General features: G+C 55.8%; 1 protein-coding gene across 1 annotated transcript; it reads right to left on the reverse strand.

The window, feature by feature from the left end:
- Positions 1–4,146: 4,146 nt before the first annotated feature.
- Positions 4,147–16,680, reverse strand: MYLK2 (myosin light chain kinase 2; the record flags this gene model as incomplete). Its single annotated transcript, XM_028485678.2, has 11 exons — positions 4,147–5,104; positions 6,048–6,180; positions 6,355–6,507; positions 6,996–7,124; positions 7,246–7,316; positions 9,868–10,009; positions 10,091–10,200; positions 12,396–12,489; positions 13,056–13,161; positions 14,732–15,033; positions 16,045–16,680. Coding segments are annotated over 11 exons (1,957 nt in total), but the record flags the coding sequence as incomplete, so codon positions are not given.
- Positions 16,681–16,993: the final 313 nt, after the last annotated feature.

Raw genomic sequence — 16,993 nt, forward strand, 5'->3', positions numbered from 1 at the left:
GGGGCTTCCTGGCTCACTCAGAGCCAAAGGCCAAGTCCTTACAGGCCTGTGTGATCTGGTTTCAGCTGCTCTTGCCCTCCCTGCCCCCACTCCAAACAGCCTTTGCATTTGCTAGTCCTCTGCCTGGACCGATCTTCACTCCCTCATGCCCTTCGGTCTCTGTTCAGAAAAGCCTCCCTGACCACCGCATCCCCCATCCACCCCACCAACACGCTCTAAGTTCATTATTGCTGTCCAGGGTCTGTCTCCCAACAGAAGGAAACTCCACCGGGCCAGGGGTTTTTTGTCTATTGGCTGCTTGTCCCCAGCACTTAGAACAGTGTCTGGAACAAAGTAGGGGCTGGAGAAATAGTTGTGGAACAAGCATAAGCTCAGCAGCCTGGCCAGGTGCTCGATCTGCACATCTCATGTCACTTTTGCATTGACCCTGGGAGGCAAGTACTATTATCCCATTTTACAGACAGGAAACTGAGGCTCAGAGAGGGCAAATAAGTAGATGTGAACCCCATTCTGCCTGACCTGCACCCAGTCTCTCTGTCATCAGCCTGTCTCCCTGGCAGTGTATGAGGGCTGCAGCTCCTACCTCCTGTCCCCACAATCCTCACAGCCCCTCAAGCCGGCATGGCCCAAACCTCCCTCTGGCCTCCCTGCCTCCAGTCTCTGCCTCACTGACATCCCTGGCTGCAGGGATCCTTCTAAACCACAGATCTGATCATGTCCCTCCTTCGTTCAAAACCCTTCCATGGCTCCTTATGGCCCCAGTTCAGCCTGGCATTTGAGACTCCCACCAAATTCTCCAGACTTACTTCTTGCTTCCTCATATGCAAAAGCCCCCTGGGATGCTCCAAGACAAGGTTGTTCTCAGCTCCAAGTCTTTGGAGCTGCCTGGAACACCCCCTACCCCCAGCACACACTCTATTTGGAAGAGGCCTGCTCCTTATTTGCTCTCAGCTTGACTGTCACTCCCGCTGGAGAGGAGAGAATAGGAGCTAGTGTCTTCTTCCACGCCCTTCCAGCTTCACCATGATCCCCAACCTCCCACCCCTGGGGTTCCAGATGCTGTGAACTCCCTGAAGACCGAGACCATGACTAATTCATCTCCAGGCTCTGGGTTAAGGCCAGGCCCAGAAAAGGGGCTCAAGAAATAGCTGTGAAGTAATTGGATGAGTCTGAAGTCAGGCCACCTGCTTTACATCCTGACCCCACTATTTACTGGCTGGGAACCCATGGACTTGTCCATCACCTCCCTGTGCCTCAGTTTCCTCATCTGTGAACTGCTGATAAGGAAATACCCACTCATGGGGGGAAATGAAATGAGTGCATACACGGGAATCACTTGGCACTGTGCCTAGTGCTCAGTAACTAACACCCATTAGAGTGAAGGAAGGAACAGGTGTGTGGGCAGCTGCATGAGCGGGCGCTTGGTCCAGGTGGGCACATCCTTCAGGACAGCCCTGGCTGCTTCACACCCTCGGGGCAGCCCTGTCACTGGCTGAAACTTTTCCCACAGTTGCCCTGCTGGGTCCAAGGTGGCCAGTGGAATTCGAGGCCACTGGACGCCGACAGGAAAAGGCAACGTCACCAGCCCTGGTGTAATCCAAACCAGATGCGGCCTCAGACCCATGGGGGTGGTCACTGTGGGCCTGGCCAAGGCCCAAAGGCAGGAAATAGTCTTGGAGGAACGCTCTCTGGGCTGGGACCCGTAGGGAGGAGCTGTCCTGTTGAGGGTGTTAACCCTTCTGAGCCCACAAGGGGGGCTGCAGGAGCAGCTCGTGGTCCTGGCCCCATGGGGCACAGAGCACCTTGCAGGGAAGGTTACAGTATCGGCATTGTGATGGGCGCTGTTCAGGGGGAGCCCACAACACAGGCATGGAGTGGGCAGGGCACACCAAGGAAGGGGCAGGGGATGCTTGCCGTCGGCTGCCCAGGACTGGCAGAACCCCAGACCCAGACCTGGAGCTTTGGTCCTGGCTCTGGCTCCAGCTGGCAGGCCCAAACGAGCGTGGATCCACTCCCTCTCTCTGGTGGCTCCGAGGCTGCTGGGAATGGAAGTGCTAGTGCAGGTCATGGGGCTGGGCCCCAGCCTACAGAAAGACTGAGACTCAGTCCCACCCCAGGGGCTGCCACACCAGCTTTCTCCTGGGTGTGCTCTGTGGCCCCGGGGGAGCAAATTCTCTCTGAAATCCCATCATTTCCCATCCATATTGTTGAGTCCATATCCTTTACTTCCAGGGACTAGGGGAGGCCCAAAGGAGGTACCTGATGAGTCAAAAAGAGCTTTCTAAGATGTGCCCCCAGGAGCAGATAGGGACAGAGGCAGTGGTCAGCCCTGTTCCGTGGTTCTGGGTGGGCTTCCTTCCCAGGACATGTTAATTTGCTGTGTGGCCTTGGGCAGCTCACTTTCCCTCTCTGAACCTGATTCCTCACCTGTGAAATAGGGTGAATGAGCACCCTATCCCGTCTCTGGATTGTTACAATGGCCCTCAGAGTGGCAGAGGACAGTGGAGCTGAGGTTGTCATTTGCATTTTATAGAGGAGGAAATTGAGGCCTGCGCTGGGAGTCGGGAGTCCTGGGTTCTAGTCCCAGCTGTTGCTGTCTCTGCTGAGGAGCCTTCTCATTTTGGCCTCGGTTTCCCTAGCTGGATCCAGGCCCTGGATCTCTGTGCTGGCTGGACCTCATTTCCTTACCCCTCCACTATGGCGGTGACTCATCCCTCATCATCACGCTGTGTGGCCGAGGCTCAGCCTGGGCGGGGGCCAGCAAGGCTGAGAGAACTCAGAGGAAACCACAGGCCTGGCCCAGCTAGCAGGTGGCGGGCGGACAGGCAGGCAGGGATCAACAGCCCTAGAGGCCTTGCCCATAAGCACATCTCCCACCAAGAGCCTAAGCCAGGCTCCCCAGGCCCCCCAAGCCCCAAGTGCAAGCCCCAGCAGGCTCAGATTCCAAAGTCCCCCATACCCTGCCCCATGTGGCACCTGCTGTAGGGGGACTCTGCACCCATCTGCTGGAACAGGGCAGGGGTGGGGGTGAGGACCTGGCCTTGCCCTCCAGGCCAATATTCATGGAAGCAGGGGGTAGAAGGATGAACGGTCAAGGTCTCCGTCCAAGATTTCTCAGAGGCAGATAGTGTGGTGGTTAAGAGCAGGGTCTCTGGGCCCAGACTGTCTGGGTACAAATCCTGGCTCTGCCATTGACTAGCTGTGTGACCCTGAGCAAATGGCTTAGCCTCCCTGAGGCTTGGCTGCCCCATCGGAGAAATGGACATAACACAATTGCCCACAGTTCAGGGTCACTGGAAGCAGAGTCACGTGAACACGCAGAGCTGGGCCAGGGCTGCACCCTGCAAGTGCACGGGAGCTGCTGTTACTGCCATTCCTGCTGGAACCAATAAGCCCCCAGCAGGCAGACCAGCTGCCCCACTTAAGCCAGTCCCACTTCTGAGTCAGCTGTCCTCACAGCCAGAAAGGCTGCACCCTATTGGGGTTAAGCTCTCTTGCCCTCTGGGCTGCCCCCTCCAGCAGATGGAGCCCCTCCCCTGCCTTGCAGGCCTGGGGTGAGGCGGGCTGGGGCCCATGGGAGGGACCAGAGAACAGCTGTCTCCCCCAGGCCTCCTGGAGGACCCCCGCCACTGCAGGCCCAAACCTCTGGCTCCACCTGGAGACTCTGCTTTCTGCTTACACCTTGTTCAGTGAGAAGCAGAGTGGGCTTGCGGGCAGAGCCTTGCTATGGGAGGTAGAAGAGTCCAGTTCAAGCCCCAGCTTCTGACTTGTTGAAAAGCCTTCAAGTTCCTTCCCCTCTCTAAGCCTCAGTTTCCCCCTCTGTAAAAGAGGAATAATAATAATATCTACCTCATAACCTCAAAAATGAGTTAATAGACATACAAGCACTTAAATAGAGACTGACACACAGTAATGTCACCCCTAAATGTTGGCTGGTGCTGTGCCCTCCCTCTCACAGATGAGCAAACTGAGGCACAAAGGGGGCAGCCACTTGCCTAGATCACACACTGGGTAGTCTGGCTCCTGAGGCTGCACTGATAACCACCACATCACGCACAAAGTGCTGCTAAAGTGCCTGGCCCGCAGCAGTGTTCCGTGAACGGTGGCCAGCTGAGACCTCAGCCGGGTGCACACACACTGTGAAAGGAGGCCACTTCCAACCTGTACATTTATTTACAAGGCACAAGCTGAGAGCAGGTTGGGGGCTGCCGACGGCCTTCCCACTCCTCCTGGGCCTGCTGACGCCATCATCCGAGGCCGTGGGTGACCCTTGGAATGGGGGCCGGAGTGGCTGGGTTGGGCCGGCTTGGCCTTCAGGCAAGCTCGGGGGTGGTCTCCCCTGTCCTCCAGGCCTCTCCCCTCCCCCTCCACCAGGCCCGGGCTGGGTGTCCTCTCTCTCACACAGAGTTCCTGTGTGTTGGTGGTCGCAAGGAAGGTGGGCGGGGGCTGGGCCAGACCAGATGGTGTGTCAGGCCTTATCTGTTGGGAGTGGGGAGGCGGGTGGGGGCATGGAGGTCCTCCTTCACAAAGCCTGCTCTGTCTCCCCTGGCAGCTGCGCCTTAGGAATCGCCGTCTGCCTTCCTGCCCCACCAAGGACTTCCCACCCCCAACTGCAGAAACCCCATATGCCAGGACCCCCAGCCCTCCTGCTCTAGCTAGGAGCAAGCCCAGGCCAGGGATGCCCCAGGTGAGGCCAAGCAGGGGTCACCAGAGCAGCAGTTCCAAGAAGGTGAGCCAGGTGGCGTCTCAGCAGGGCCCGTGGCGTCTGGGCTGTGGCTGATGGGCCGGAGCCCTGTCTGGGGAGGCATTAGCAGGATGGAGTCAGGCCATATCCGAGGCAGCTCACGTCGGGGAAGCAGTCACTGCGCGGGGGCACAGGAGCCCCGAGCCTCCCAGCCTGGTGCAGCCTTGTCCTGGCCAGTCAGCCCCGGCAATCTGGCCCGTCTGCTCCGGCCTTCTGGGCTGTGTGGCCTCAGCCCCGGCCACTGTGCGGCTGCGTCCAGGCCTCAGCTGCTCCTGGGGCTCAGACCCCCAGAGCCATCAGTGCCCCTGAGCTGCTGATCTTCTTGAAGCGGTTGGCAGCACTGACAGCAATGAAGTTTTTCTGAGGGATGAGGGAGAGGGGTCCCAGTCAGCAGCAGTGCAGGGGGAAAGCTGTAGGACAGCTGAGTGTCTCCCAAGGTTGCCTTCATTCCAGGAGGGCTCCACGCCAGGGAGGGCGCAGTGCCCAAAATGGCCGCAGGGGGCGCCATGACACTGCAGCCTCCAGGACTCTTCCCTCATTCAACCTGAGTACCACTCTGCTCAAGGCAGTACAGTGGTTCCTATTTCACTCCAAGTAAAAACCCCTCATCATGGCCGAGTCCCTCCACGCCCTGCCTCCCGATCCTCTTGGACATCTCCCTTACCCCTTGCTTCTTCCACTCCAGCCGTGCTGGCCTCCTACCTGTTCCTCACACTTGACCACCATGCTTCTGCCTCAGGGCCTTTGTAGCAGCTGTTCCCTCTGCCTGGCACACTCCTCCCCCCATACCAGCCTGGCTCAGCCCTCACCTCCTTCAGGTTTTTGTTCACATGTTCCTTCTCAGTGTGCCCTCCCTGGCCACCCTACTAAGAAGTGCAGCCTCTCCCCAGAACTCCTGGCCATCCTTATTTTTTTCTAGAGCCCTTCCTTAACTCCTTTTAGCAACTCTCCATCCTCTACCAAAAGTAAGTCCACAAAGACTGAAATCCTTGTCTCTTTGTCCACTGCTGTATCCTCAGTGCCTAGAGGTAGTGGATGCTCAAGAAATATTTGTGAAATGAGGGGAGGAAGCCTGTGATGGGGTCAGAGACCTTTTCCTGAGCCTGAGCCACAAATGGACACCCCTCCCTACGGTGGAGATGGGTGGGTGGAGGGCCACTACCCAGGGCAGTAGCCAGCCCAGGACAAGGAGAGAAAAGCCAATTCTGCTTTCCAGACCAAACCGGCTGACACAGGGCTACTGGGGCCAGGACTCTTCCTGCCCTGTATGCCCCCCTCCTCCCCACCCTCAGTTCTGTGGTACCTTCCAGCGCCTCTTCATGAGGTATTTCTTAAGCAAGATCTGGGACTTGAGGAGTCGGTTACAGCGCTTGGCTTTCTCTGCCAGATTGTTGAGCCAGGGGTGGGCGAGGCACTGGGCAGCATTCATCCGGGCCCTGTGGGGAGGGGGCAGTGCGGTGAGGGTGGGTGGCAGGCCAGGGAGGCACCACCCCACTGGCCTCCCGGCCCAGTTCTCGCCCAGCTGGCACACACACACACACACACACACACACACACACACACACACTGGGCTTGCACACACGGGGTTAGTGTCCTGGGCTGAGCCTCACCTCTGGTCCTTGACGATGAGGTTGGAGACAAAGTCTTTGGCCTCGTCTGACACGGCCTCAAAGGTCTCCTCATCAAAGTACCAGTTGCCCGATAGAACGTTGTTCAGGGTCTCGGTGTCATCATCTCCCAGGAAGGGGGAGAGGCCACTCAGCCTAAAGGGAGGGTTTGGCAGGGAGCAGGGAGGTGAGATTGGGTCAGGGATGGGGACAGAGCCTAGGAAGCAGCACCATGCGCTGAAAAGACCCCCAGCCTCTCAAATGGGACAGACCTGGGTTTGAATCTGGCTGGGTGACCTTGGGCAAGTCACTTCCCCTCTCTGAGCCTCACTCTTCTCATCTGTAAAACGGGCATAATCATCCCGGCTTCCCAGGGTCAGAGTGAAGAAGAGGAATGATGAGTGCACTGGGTCATCAAAGCTCTGCTGCCCTGCCAGAGCCCTGGGCTGGGAAACTATGCTTTTGGGGGCCTTGGTTTCTCCATCTATAAAATGGGTACAAAGTTCCCTTTCCTGGTTTGCCCTAGCACGCCCAACGCCCCACAAACCCCTGACTGAGGGAGTGGGGAGGTGGAAGCAAGCTAGGCCTCAGCTGCCCACCCACGTACCCCAACCCCATAAACAACAGGCACCCTCAGGACTCACAGCATGTAGGTGATGACCCCCAGGCTCCACATGTCTGTCTTATCGGAGATTTGGTCGTAATTTACCACCTCAGGTGACAGGAATTCTGGGGTCCCAAAGTTCACTTTCAGCTTCTTGTTGGGGTTATACCTGGAGGTGAGGCCAAGAGCTCACAGCACAACTCCCAGGCCATCCCCAGACACCCTCCAACCTTCCCCCGGCCCTGCCCACCTCGAGGCCGGCCCTGCCATGCCACCCACCCAGGTGGTACCTCCGTGCCAGGCCGAAGTCAATGATCTTCACCAAATGGCCCGTGGTGTTGACGCACAGGATGTTCTCCGGCTGAGGAGAAGGGGGTGGCCTGGATTGACCTCTGACCTGGCTCACCCTCCCTCCCTGCCCAGGTCCATCCAAGTCCCAGGCTCCCAGGACTAGAGGCCCAGGCTGCCAGAGTGGACAGCCCATCAGAGACCCTCAGACCTGCCTGCTCCAGGCACAGAGGAGGATCCTGAGGCCCGAGAGGGGCTCTTCCAGGGCAGGAACCACCTTCTCCAGGCCTCCTTGTTCCCCACCCTCAGCGTCTAACAAAGCGCCCAGCAGATGCTCAGCCAAGACTCCCAGAAATCCTGTGCCCCAAGCACAGGTGAACATGTGAGTCACATGCAAGGCTAGTCCCTCCCACCCTGGGCCCCCATTTCCTCTTCATGTAACACAAGGACAGAGGACTAATCTGAGGTTGCGGGGCAGAAACGTTGTAAGTCGTTAACAATGGTTAAAAGGCAGATTTTGCACAAAAACCCTGATTTTCAGCACCTCCTGAAACACTAGAAGCCCCAGCCGCATGGCTACACGCGGCTGGGAGGGAGTTGCCCCTGACCCCTGTGATGTGCAGAAGTCCTCCACTTCCCCGGGGCCTCCACCTCGTTTAATGGGGTTCTGTTCTTCGTCTGGGCTTTGTGTGTATCTGATTTGAGGCCCCAGATGATAGGCTTTCTGAAGGTCCTTTCACACTGCTGCACTCATTCAGAGCAGGATGCTAGTGACTTCAACAGCCCAACCCAGTGCTCCACCGAAACAGGGAAAGGAAAGAAAGGCCCCAGGATACAATCGGTAGGGGAAATGAGGCAGATTCAGGCCTCCTTTTGGAGGACAGGGGACTTCCTGAAAAGCCCTGCAGCCAGAGCCCTGGGAAGTGCCTTCAGGCTGTGGTTCACCCAAGTTACTTGATGTGAAACCCTTTATTGATGAAAAACTTACTGCTTTCCTGAAAAAAAACACACTTTAGGATACAGAGACTTAAGGTTGACCTTCTTCCCAGGACACTGCATTTTAATTGGAGACCCTGCCCTACCCCAAAGAAAATGGCTTTCACGGGAGAAGGGCAGGCTCCGATGCCACCACGCAGGCACCCACTCTGTCCAGAAACTCAGGAGTCACCCACACTCCTTCCTTTCCCTCTGACCTCCCCCATCCAAACCATCAGAAACCCGGCTGGCTCTATTTTCAGAATGCATCCATCATCTGACCACTTCCCATCCCTCCCCCACTGCCACTGGTTCCAGCCCCATCATCTCTCTCCTGGCTTATTATGACCGCCTCCTAAATGCCCTGCTGCCACGGTGGCCCCACTGAAACTCATCTCTTTACCCTCCTCGCTTCCTCGCTTGTCAGTGGGGATGATAACAGCACACCTGACCCAATGGGCTGTCACACACTCTGAACACACCCTGAGCAGCTCTGACCCCTAGTAAGCACGGTGGAGGTGTTAGCCCACAGCAGCGGGAGCATCTCCTGCTTTGGACCTCGAATGCTCCAGCCCTTGCCTGCTTCTCCAGTTACACCTTGTATGTTTCCCCATTACTCTCACGTACTTTTTCATAACACATTTAACGGTTTAAAATGATCTATTCGTTGGGTTATTACTGTATGAATGTCTGTTTCCCCCACTGACCTGCAGGCTCCGTGGGACAGGGGCGTGTCCTCATCATCTTGATGGTAATGCCCATGCCCAGCACTGTGCACAGTAGCACAGGAGCAGGTAGTTGGTACGTATCTCCCAAGCGAATGAATGAAAGGACCATCCACTTTGCTAACCCACATCAGTGTTCAGATTTCATCTTCTCCACTAGCCTTGCCACTGATCCCACAAACATTAACACCTGCCATAAGGATGAGGTTACCCGCTACTCACGGGGCTCCTGCCCACTCCACGCCACGGCCATGTCTCTCAGCTCCAGACAGCCACTGCCAGCTGATCCGAGTTGGTGGGATGCGTAAAATCTATTTGCTCTCCCTGACCTGCTACATGCAGGGTACTAGTGAGCAAGGTCAGAAGAGAGACATAATCTTTCACTACACATTTTGTTAGCGCCTGCCACGTGCATATTGCTGCACTGACACTATACTTACTGATGTGTTTTTCTGACTCCCCTTCTAGAACGTAAGCTCCACGAGGGCAGGCGTTTTTATCTATTTTGTTCACCACTGGATCTCCACCACCTAGAACACTGCCTGGCATCTAGTAGGCCCTCAACAAATATTTGTGGAATAAATGAACAAACATTGGCAGTGCCTGTCAGAGGCCTGCACTGAGGCAGGCGCTTTTGCAACACTTATCAGCGAGTTTCACGTGTGAGACACTGAGTGTGGGGCAAGTACTTAGTACCAGACTAGGAGCTCCTGAGAGCTGGGACCAAGTCTTTTTTACTCTCTGATGTGTCCCCTGGCTCCTGGTACTTACTAAGTGCTCAATAAACCCTTTTTGAATCTACAGATGGAAGGCTGGATGGAGGAGGAGGAGGGGTTGGGGGATGGAGGGGTGGCTGGCTGCGACACTGGTCTCAGGTGGTTAGATGCCGCTCCCGACCCCTCCCGGGAGCCCCCATCTCAGTACCTTGAGGTCCAGGTGCAGAATCCTCATCCTGTGCATGAAGAGGATCCCGTCGCAGATCTGCCGGACAAACACCATGGTGTCCACCTCAGTCAGCTGGTAGTCCTCGTCCACAATCCTCTCGAAGAGCTCGCCGCCCTCGATGCTGTGTGCACAGACCCCTCTGCAGGCTTGCTTCCGGGCCCGCTGCCCCCTCCCCAGGCCCCACCCCACTGATGGCACTCACTACTCCATGAAGAGGACGATCTCGTGCGAGGTCTCAATGGCTGCATAGAGCTGGATCAGGTTGCGGTGGTTCAGCTGGTTCATAACCTCGATCTCAAGCATCACCATTTCCTGGGGACCAGGGAAGTCAGGGGTACCATGCGAGCATCATTACCCCCTGCCCTCCACCCTCCACACCTTCGCCCTTGACCAGACCTGTTGGGCCTTGCCTGGACCACTGCCCACCTCCTCCTCACTGGTCTCCTCGCCTCCCACCTCTCCCCACCCTCAGGCCTGTGTCCTCACCATACAGTCACTCCTGCTGGGATACCTTTCCTTTGCTGGTTCTTCTTCTCCCCCTGGCTGAATAGTGGGCTCCATCCTCCCTGCTCAGCACTCCCCACTCTATACTCTCCCCCCAGGCGTTCTCCTCAAGTCCCATGACTTGAAATTCCATCCAAATGTGATTGATTTCCAAATCCATATCTCCATCTCCGAGTGCTCCTTTAAACTCCAGACACCAATCTCTCCAACTGCCTACCTTCCCTCCCCTTGAATGTCTGACTAACAGGCATCTCAAATCTCTCATGACCAAATTTAAACTCTTGATACCACCCCTTCCCCACAACTGAGTTGCCCCCAGCTTGCCCATCAGCAAAAGGCCATCACTCTTCACCTGGGTGTGCAGGACAAAAAGTTAGGAGCTTTCCAAGATTCCTATCTTATTCTCACTTCCTCACACCCTTCATCCAACCCATCAGTAAATCCTTTGACTCTACCCTTAAACTAGATTACAAATCCAGTAATTTCTCACCTCCCCCATCACTGCCTTCCTAGTCTCAGCTGCCATTATTTGTCACTTTCAGAAAGTTTGCAAACCAGTGGTCACATCTGTGAAATCAACAATGGTAGGAATATTTACACCAGGGAAATTGGCAAATGCTACAGATCAGGTCTCTCCCCAGAACTATGCCCCCAGAGCATTGGATCACTACCTGGACTGCTCCGTTTCTCCCGTTATTCCATTCCTTGGTTGATATCTCACCTTCCATGCCACTTCCTCAGAGAGGCCTAATCTCACTTGATCCTATCTGAACGGCCCCCATCGACCCTGTTCCTACCTGGCTTTACTTTTCTTCCTAACACTTTTCAGTTCCTGACACCATGCTTTTTGTTTTAGTTTGGTTTTAGCCATCTGTCCCTCCTCTCTAGCACGTCAGGACTTGTTTACTACCATTTTCTTAGCACCTGGCACATTGAACAGCACAGAAAAAGTGCCCAATAATTAATTAATCAACAGCTGACTCCAATTAATTTACACAGTACATATGTCTTGAGCACCTACGCTGAGCCAGGTCCATGATAGAGGCTTTGGACCCAGCAGTCAATAACATGGATCCAGGCCCCGTCAAGTGAAAGCAACAGAGAAAGACAGAGTCACATAGAAAATCCATGCTGTTCATATGCGCTCAGAGCCACAGTGAGGAATTCAGGGCTGCAGCACTTCCTCCAGAGCAGCTTCTCCTGCTTCTCCAGGCTTCTGCAGATGCTGCTGTCTCTGCTCCCCTGGCCTTGACCCTGACTCAAGCGTTTCCAGCAGGTACCTGCCATTTCTGGCCCTCAGGCCTTTCTTTCCACAGTCTTCTCTGTTTGAAACTCTCTCCCCTGCCTTCCCCACTGGAAAACAGCTCCTCCTTCTTCAAAGTCTTCATTCCGGAGAAGCTTCCCTGAACCCACAGGTGAGTCAGGAGCCTCCTTTGTGACCCCACCCCCACCCCCACCACCCTAGCTTTCCTGAGTTACAGCTCTCACCATGCCAGCCTGCTAGGTCACCATCACCTCCTCACGCACCCAACTCCCTCACTCCACGTGAGTCTCTGCCTCATTCATTCAGCCATTCATTCACTCCTTGAACAAACACTGCTCTGAAGCAGGCCTGGGCTGGGTGTTAGAGGCAGAGCCTTCGAGGCCTGTTTACCCTGGTGCTCTCTGAGGGCAGGGACCAACTGACTTCCCTCTGGGACCTCCAGCACCAGTACAGGGCCTGGCCCAGAGCCTGTGCTCATTGGCACTTATTGACTTGAACCGAACAGAGGGCATGAAGGGGGTAAGTCCCCAGGATAAATTCACTAACGGCGGGGTCAAGTTTATGGTCAGGGGCATCAGGCCCCTGTGGCAGGGCTATCTGTCTGTCTGTCTATCTGTGTGATATCTTCAGTGCATTAAGCTTCGTACACCAGGCCCCTGGTACAGAGTGGGTGGAGGGAGGTGAGAGGCACCCACTTCAAGGATCCCCTCCCCCTCCCACACAGCCAGACCCCCACTACCTTGTCTTTGCGTGTCTGTTTCTTGATGACCTTGGCTGCTAACTTGAGGCCTGTGGCTTTCTCTGTGCAGGTACAGACTGCTCCAAACTTGCCACTGGAGAGAGAAGAGGCTGGGAATGAGGGAGTTCTAAGGGCCATGGGGTGAGGGGCTGTGCTCTGTTCCCTGTGAGATGAGGGCGCACATCCCAGCCAGCTCCGATTCCCTCCAGAAACCGTGAGCTCTACTGCAGGGACAATGGCTGAACCACATAGACCACAGGCCCAGGAAGGGTAGGCTCATCAAAGGATGGCCACTGATGTGCAGCTCACAGACTGTGGCAGGGATGGGCCCTGGGCCCTGGGGGAGGGCACCTTCAGAACTTTTAACAAAGCAGGAGTCACCTTGAGGGGGTCAGTGTGGTGCCTGCAACTGAGACAGACAGGAAAATACTATATGCTTCCTATGGGAGACACTGAACGACAAGTTGTGTGTTTGTGTGAGTGACAGTGACACACCAGCCATGTGACAGGCTGCACACAAGTGTGACCATGTGGAACCAATTTTGTCCACATGGCTCATGTCCAGTCAGAGTGTCTGGGCCTCTCATGGGGAAGATGTAAGGCCTGGGGGCTCGATGCTTTCCTGCTGGTGGGCCAGGGGCTTGAGGCCCCAGCTCTCACCCGCCCAGTGCCTCCTTGGAGTTCAGGCTGAACTGACTGTTGATGTTCCCAGTCCTCAGCTCCACGATGCGGTGGGGGAACGGGGCCGGGGGTGGCGGGCAATCATCTGTGGAGCGGAGCAAAGCCATCACAGTCAGTGCCAGGGCTGCTGAGGACCCACCCTGGCACCACACCCTCCTGCCTGGCCTGAGCCCCATCCAGGGAAGTTCAGCAAGTGATACCTGGGGGACAGCTGGCTCCAGGATAGGGGCTAGGGGCCTAGTTTCCAATTTCAGCTCTGCTACCAACACACAGCTCTGCTACCTCCTTGGGAGGCCTCTGCCTCTGTCAGAGGGGGGCTCAGCTTCTCCCGGCACAACAGTGGGGACGGCTGATTGGACTTCTCGGACCCTCCCACATTATAAGGTATGAAGACTCCATCCCAAGCTATCTGCATTTCCATTAAAGAAAAAAAAAAAAAGGCATCTATAATGGTGGAGTGCCTGATAGGGGTTACTATGTCTGTTGCGGTAGGGGGTGGGACCTGCCTACCATCCCCTCTAATAACACCACAAGCTCTCACCACTTGTGGAATGGGTGTCCTACCTGGACCTGGCCCAGAGGCAGAGTTGGGGGTGGGGGGTGGGGTGGGCAGTGATGGAGATGTTGGTAGGGAGAGGCTGCCACCTAGTGACAGCACGAGGAACAGCATGGGGACAGACAGGCTGAGTCATGGGGAATGGAAACCTCTTTATAAATAGCAAGAGGCTGCAGGGAAGCCGGTGATAAATCAGGCGGCCCTTGGAGGTTGTTCAGGTCCGTCACTCAAGGATGTGATTGCAGGGTGGAGTGGGCCCGGAGGTCTGGGCCGCTGCTCAGGGGAGGAGGCAGGGCTCCTGGCTGCCGCCCAGCCGCCTAGACCCTCCCACCCTGTCTGGGTGGCACCGTGCCGCTCACCAGGCAGGTTGGCGGGTCTCCCAGGGCACCTCAGCCTGGAGGAGGGGGGTTGTCAGAACACTCTGGGCTCTCCTGACCCCATCTCAACCCACCCCCAGCCCTGCCACACTCCTGCCCAGGCCCTTTTCCTATTCACCTGCTCGCCAAGCTCACTCATGCTCAATGGCTCCCTGCTGCCTGCTGAATAAACCGTCGTCACTTAAGGCCATTCCACATTCCTGCCCCATCTCACGTGCCCAGCTACCTTGGTCACCCCCCCACACACACACATACACACCTGTGCTCTTCAGCTCAAGAACCCTCTATGGCTCTCAGGAGCCTCCCCACCCGCCCAGGATGCAGTTTAACTACCAAAGCCTGGCACTTGAGCCCTTCTACAGATTGACTTCAAATCCCACTGTCCAGAGAATTGGTGTTGCTCCAATAACGTGCCTGATTTTTTTTTTAAAGCCCCATTTTAGTCAAAGTAGAAGAAAGTAAAAAGTGAGCTCTGGAGTCAGGCTGTCCTGACAGGTTCATATCCTGTTCTAGCTGTGGGTTTGGGGTGCCCCACTTCCTTTTTTTTTAGCCCCCGTTTCCCTATCTCTCAAAGGGGACCAGGAACTCGTATTTCTTGGGGTTGGGTGACACTTAGATGGATCAGGCTGGATGAGGCAGCTCAGAGGGGTTGAGTCCTCTAAGTGAGGAGACATGGGGAGCCCGCTCCCTCTTACCTCAGCCCCAGGGCAGCCCCGGCCTACCCAAAATCTGGAAGCAGTCCTCCTCCTTGGCTGTGGGACTAAGGGCCTGTCCCACCTCCGATATCTCTGAGGGAACAGCCTGGAACTCGATGCCCCTCGAGGTGTCCCCTTGCACCTCAGCCTGGCCAGCCTGGACTGGAGCCTTCTCTTCTGTTTCCTTCTGGCTGCCTTCCGGGAGGTTCTTCTCTCCTTCTGCCACCTTGGCTGGCTCAGGATCCTTGGGGCCTGGGGTCACAGGCACCCCTTCAAAGATGAGTTCTGATGCCTCATCTGGGGGCTTCTCAGCCAGCGGCTTCTCAGGGCTAGAAGTGAGAACACAGAGGTGACGCCCTCAGCAGCCACAGCCCCTCCAGCAGGCAGGTCTCCCAGAGCCCCATCTGCAGTCTGGAGCTAACACGACTCCACCCCCACCCCAAACGCGTGGGGTGATGCATCTGAATTCACTTCATACAAAATCAAGGGATGTTAGTAATACCCTAAATGTCTATGGGTTTCTTTTTCCTGGCCACGTCACATGGCATGCAAGATCTTAGTTCCCCGACCAGGGATTAATCTGTGCCCCATGCAGTGGACGCGCGGAGCCCTAACCACTGGACCACCAGGGAATTCCCATGTCTGTGGTTGTTATCTTGAGTATCAATACACTAATAGATCATTTATAACTGTTAACAGGATTGTTGATTTGGTTAATCATTATGTGGCAACAATTAGGAAGGTTATGTAGCTCTTGATTCATAAAACTGTGGTGATGCAATTGATAATGTATTAATGATATTAATTTATATTACCACATAACTCAAACTGATATGGTATAAGTGTTATTATTGTGGCTTACGATAAATACATCATTAATAACCTCATTAATATGACTGGCATTCAGGTAAGGATAACGGATTGCACCATGAGACTGGTGCTATATTATGGTTCTAAGAGTACTGGTAACGATCTATCAGTCTGGTTATTAGTCACCTTTCCATATTATACCAATAATTCTATCAAGCAGACGGGTTATCTTTTCCTCCTGACATCTCAGTCCTGCCCTTGGTGAGACCCAAGTTCATGGGGTAAGGGGAACTCTGGACTCCAGATGCCTGGAGAAGAGGTCTTTGAGGACCTCTCCTGCCTGACATTCCAGGCTTCTGTGAATTGTCACAAAATCCTGGTTTCTGCAGGGAGACAAAGTGGTCAGGCCGATGCCCAGGACAGAGGGAGGTGAACATCAGAACTACCCCATCTAGCACTGAATGTGATGACGGTGCCCAAGACAGAGGAACTGCAGGACCCCTCCCCGCTCCCGGCCAGGGGCCATTCACCTCGAGATGGCGGCAGGGCAGCTGGGGCTGTGCAGAAAGGCGGGTGAGCCCCTCCTGGCTGCTGCTTGGCCCTCTGCTGCCTTCTTGTGCAGCTTGGGTTCTCCGAGGTCCTGGCTGCCTGGGGTCCCCTGCTTGGCCTCGGGCTTCTTGACACTGACCTCGGCTTTCGCAGTCTCCTGGGGCAGGGCGGCCGGCTGCCCAGCACTGCCCTCTGCAGGCCCCCCACCCAGGTGTCCTTCTCCCTTGGGGTCCTGGCTGCTGGTTGAGGGTTGGGCCAAGGCACCACCCCCTTTCTCTGGGGCTGGGGCTTCAGCATCTTTCTTCATGGTGAGGGGATGAGGTTCTTCCTTTGGGTCTGGGGGACCAATTTCTTTCTCTGGGTCTAGGGGACCAAGTTCTTTCTCTGGGTTTGGGGGATCAGGATCCTTCTCTGGGTCTGGGGGACCAGGGTCTTTCTCTGCAGCTGGGGGTCCTTCACCTGCTGCACCTTTAGGTGCCTTGTCTGCAAAGGAGGTGAAACACCAGTCAGGATCCACCCTCCTACACCTCCTTCCCCAGCTAGGCTGGCCAGAGACCAGCTCCAGGCCCAGGTCCCCACCCAGGCCACAATTTGCAAGGGCTTGTCCCACTGAGCCTCTGGGGCCACTCCATGGGCTCTAGAGATGGGCTGCCAAGACCTCGGCGGCCCTGTGTGGGAGGCTCTGGTCTCCTGGTGGGTGGGCCTTGATGCCCCTGCCATCCCTTGCCCTGAGTGTTCAGGCGCCAACAATGGGGACTTCATGTTTTCCCAGTCTCTCTGGGGAAGGCTTCATGTTGGCCCTTGATCCAGCCCCACTGTACCGGAGATAACCCTGATTTCTTGGTCCTCCATGCGCCATAAAGGAGTCCTCAGGCACAGAATTCCCACTGAGGAACAGGCCCAACTCTGGATTCAAACACCCCTTCCCAA

Source organism: Physeter macrocephalus, unplaced genomic scaffold (genome assembly GCF_002837175.3).
Source record: "Physeter macrocephalus isolate SW-GA unplaced genomic scaffold, ASM283717v5 random_551, whole genome shotgun sequence".
Taxonomy (NCBI): domain Eukaryota; kingdom Metazoa; phylum Chordata; class Mammalia; order Artiodactyla; family Physeteridae; genus Physeter; species Physeter macrocephalus.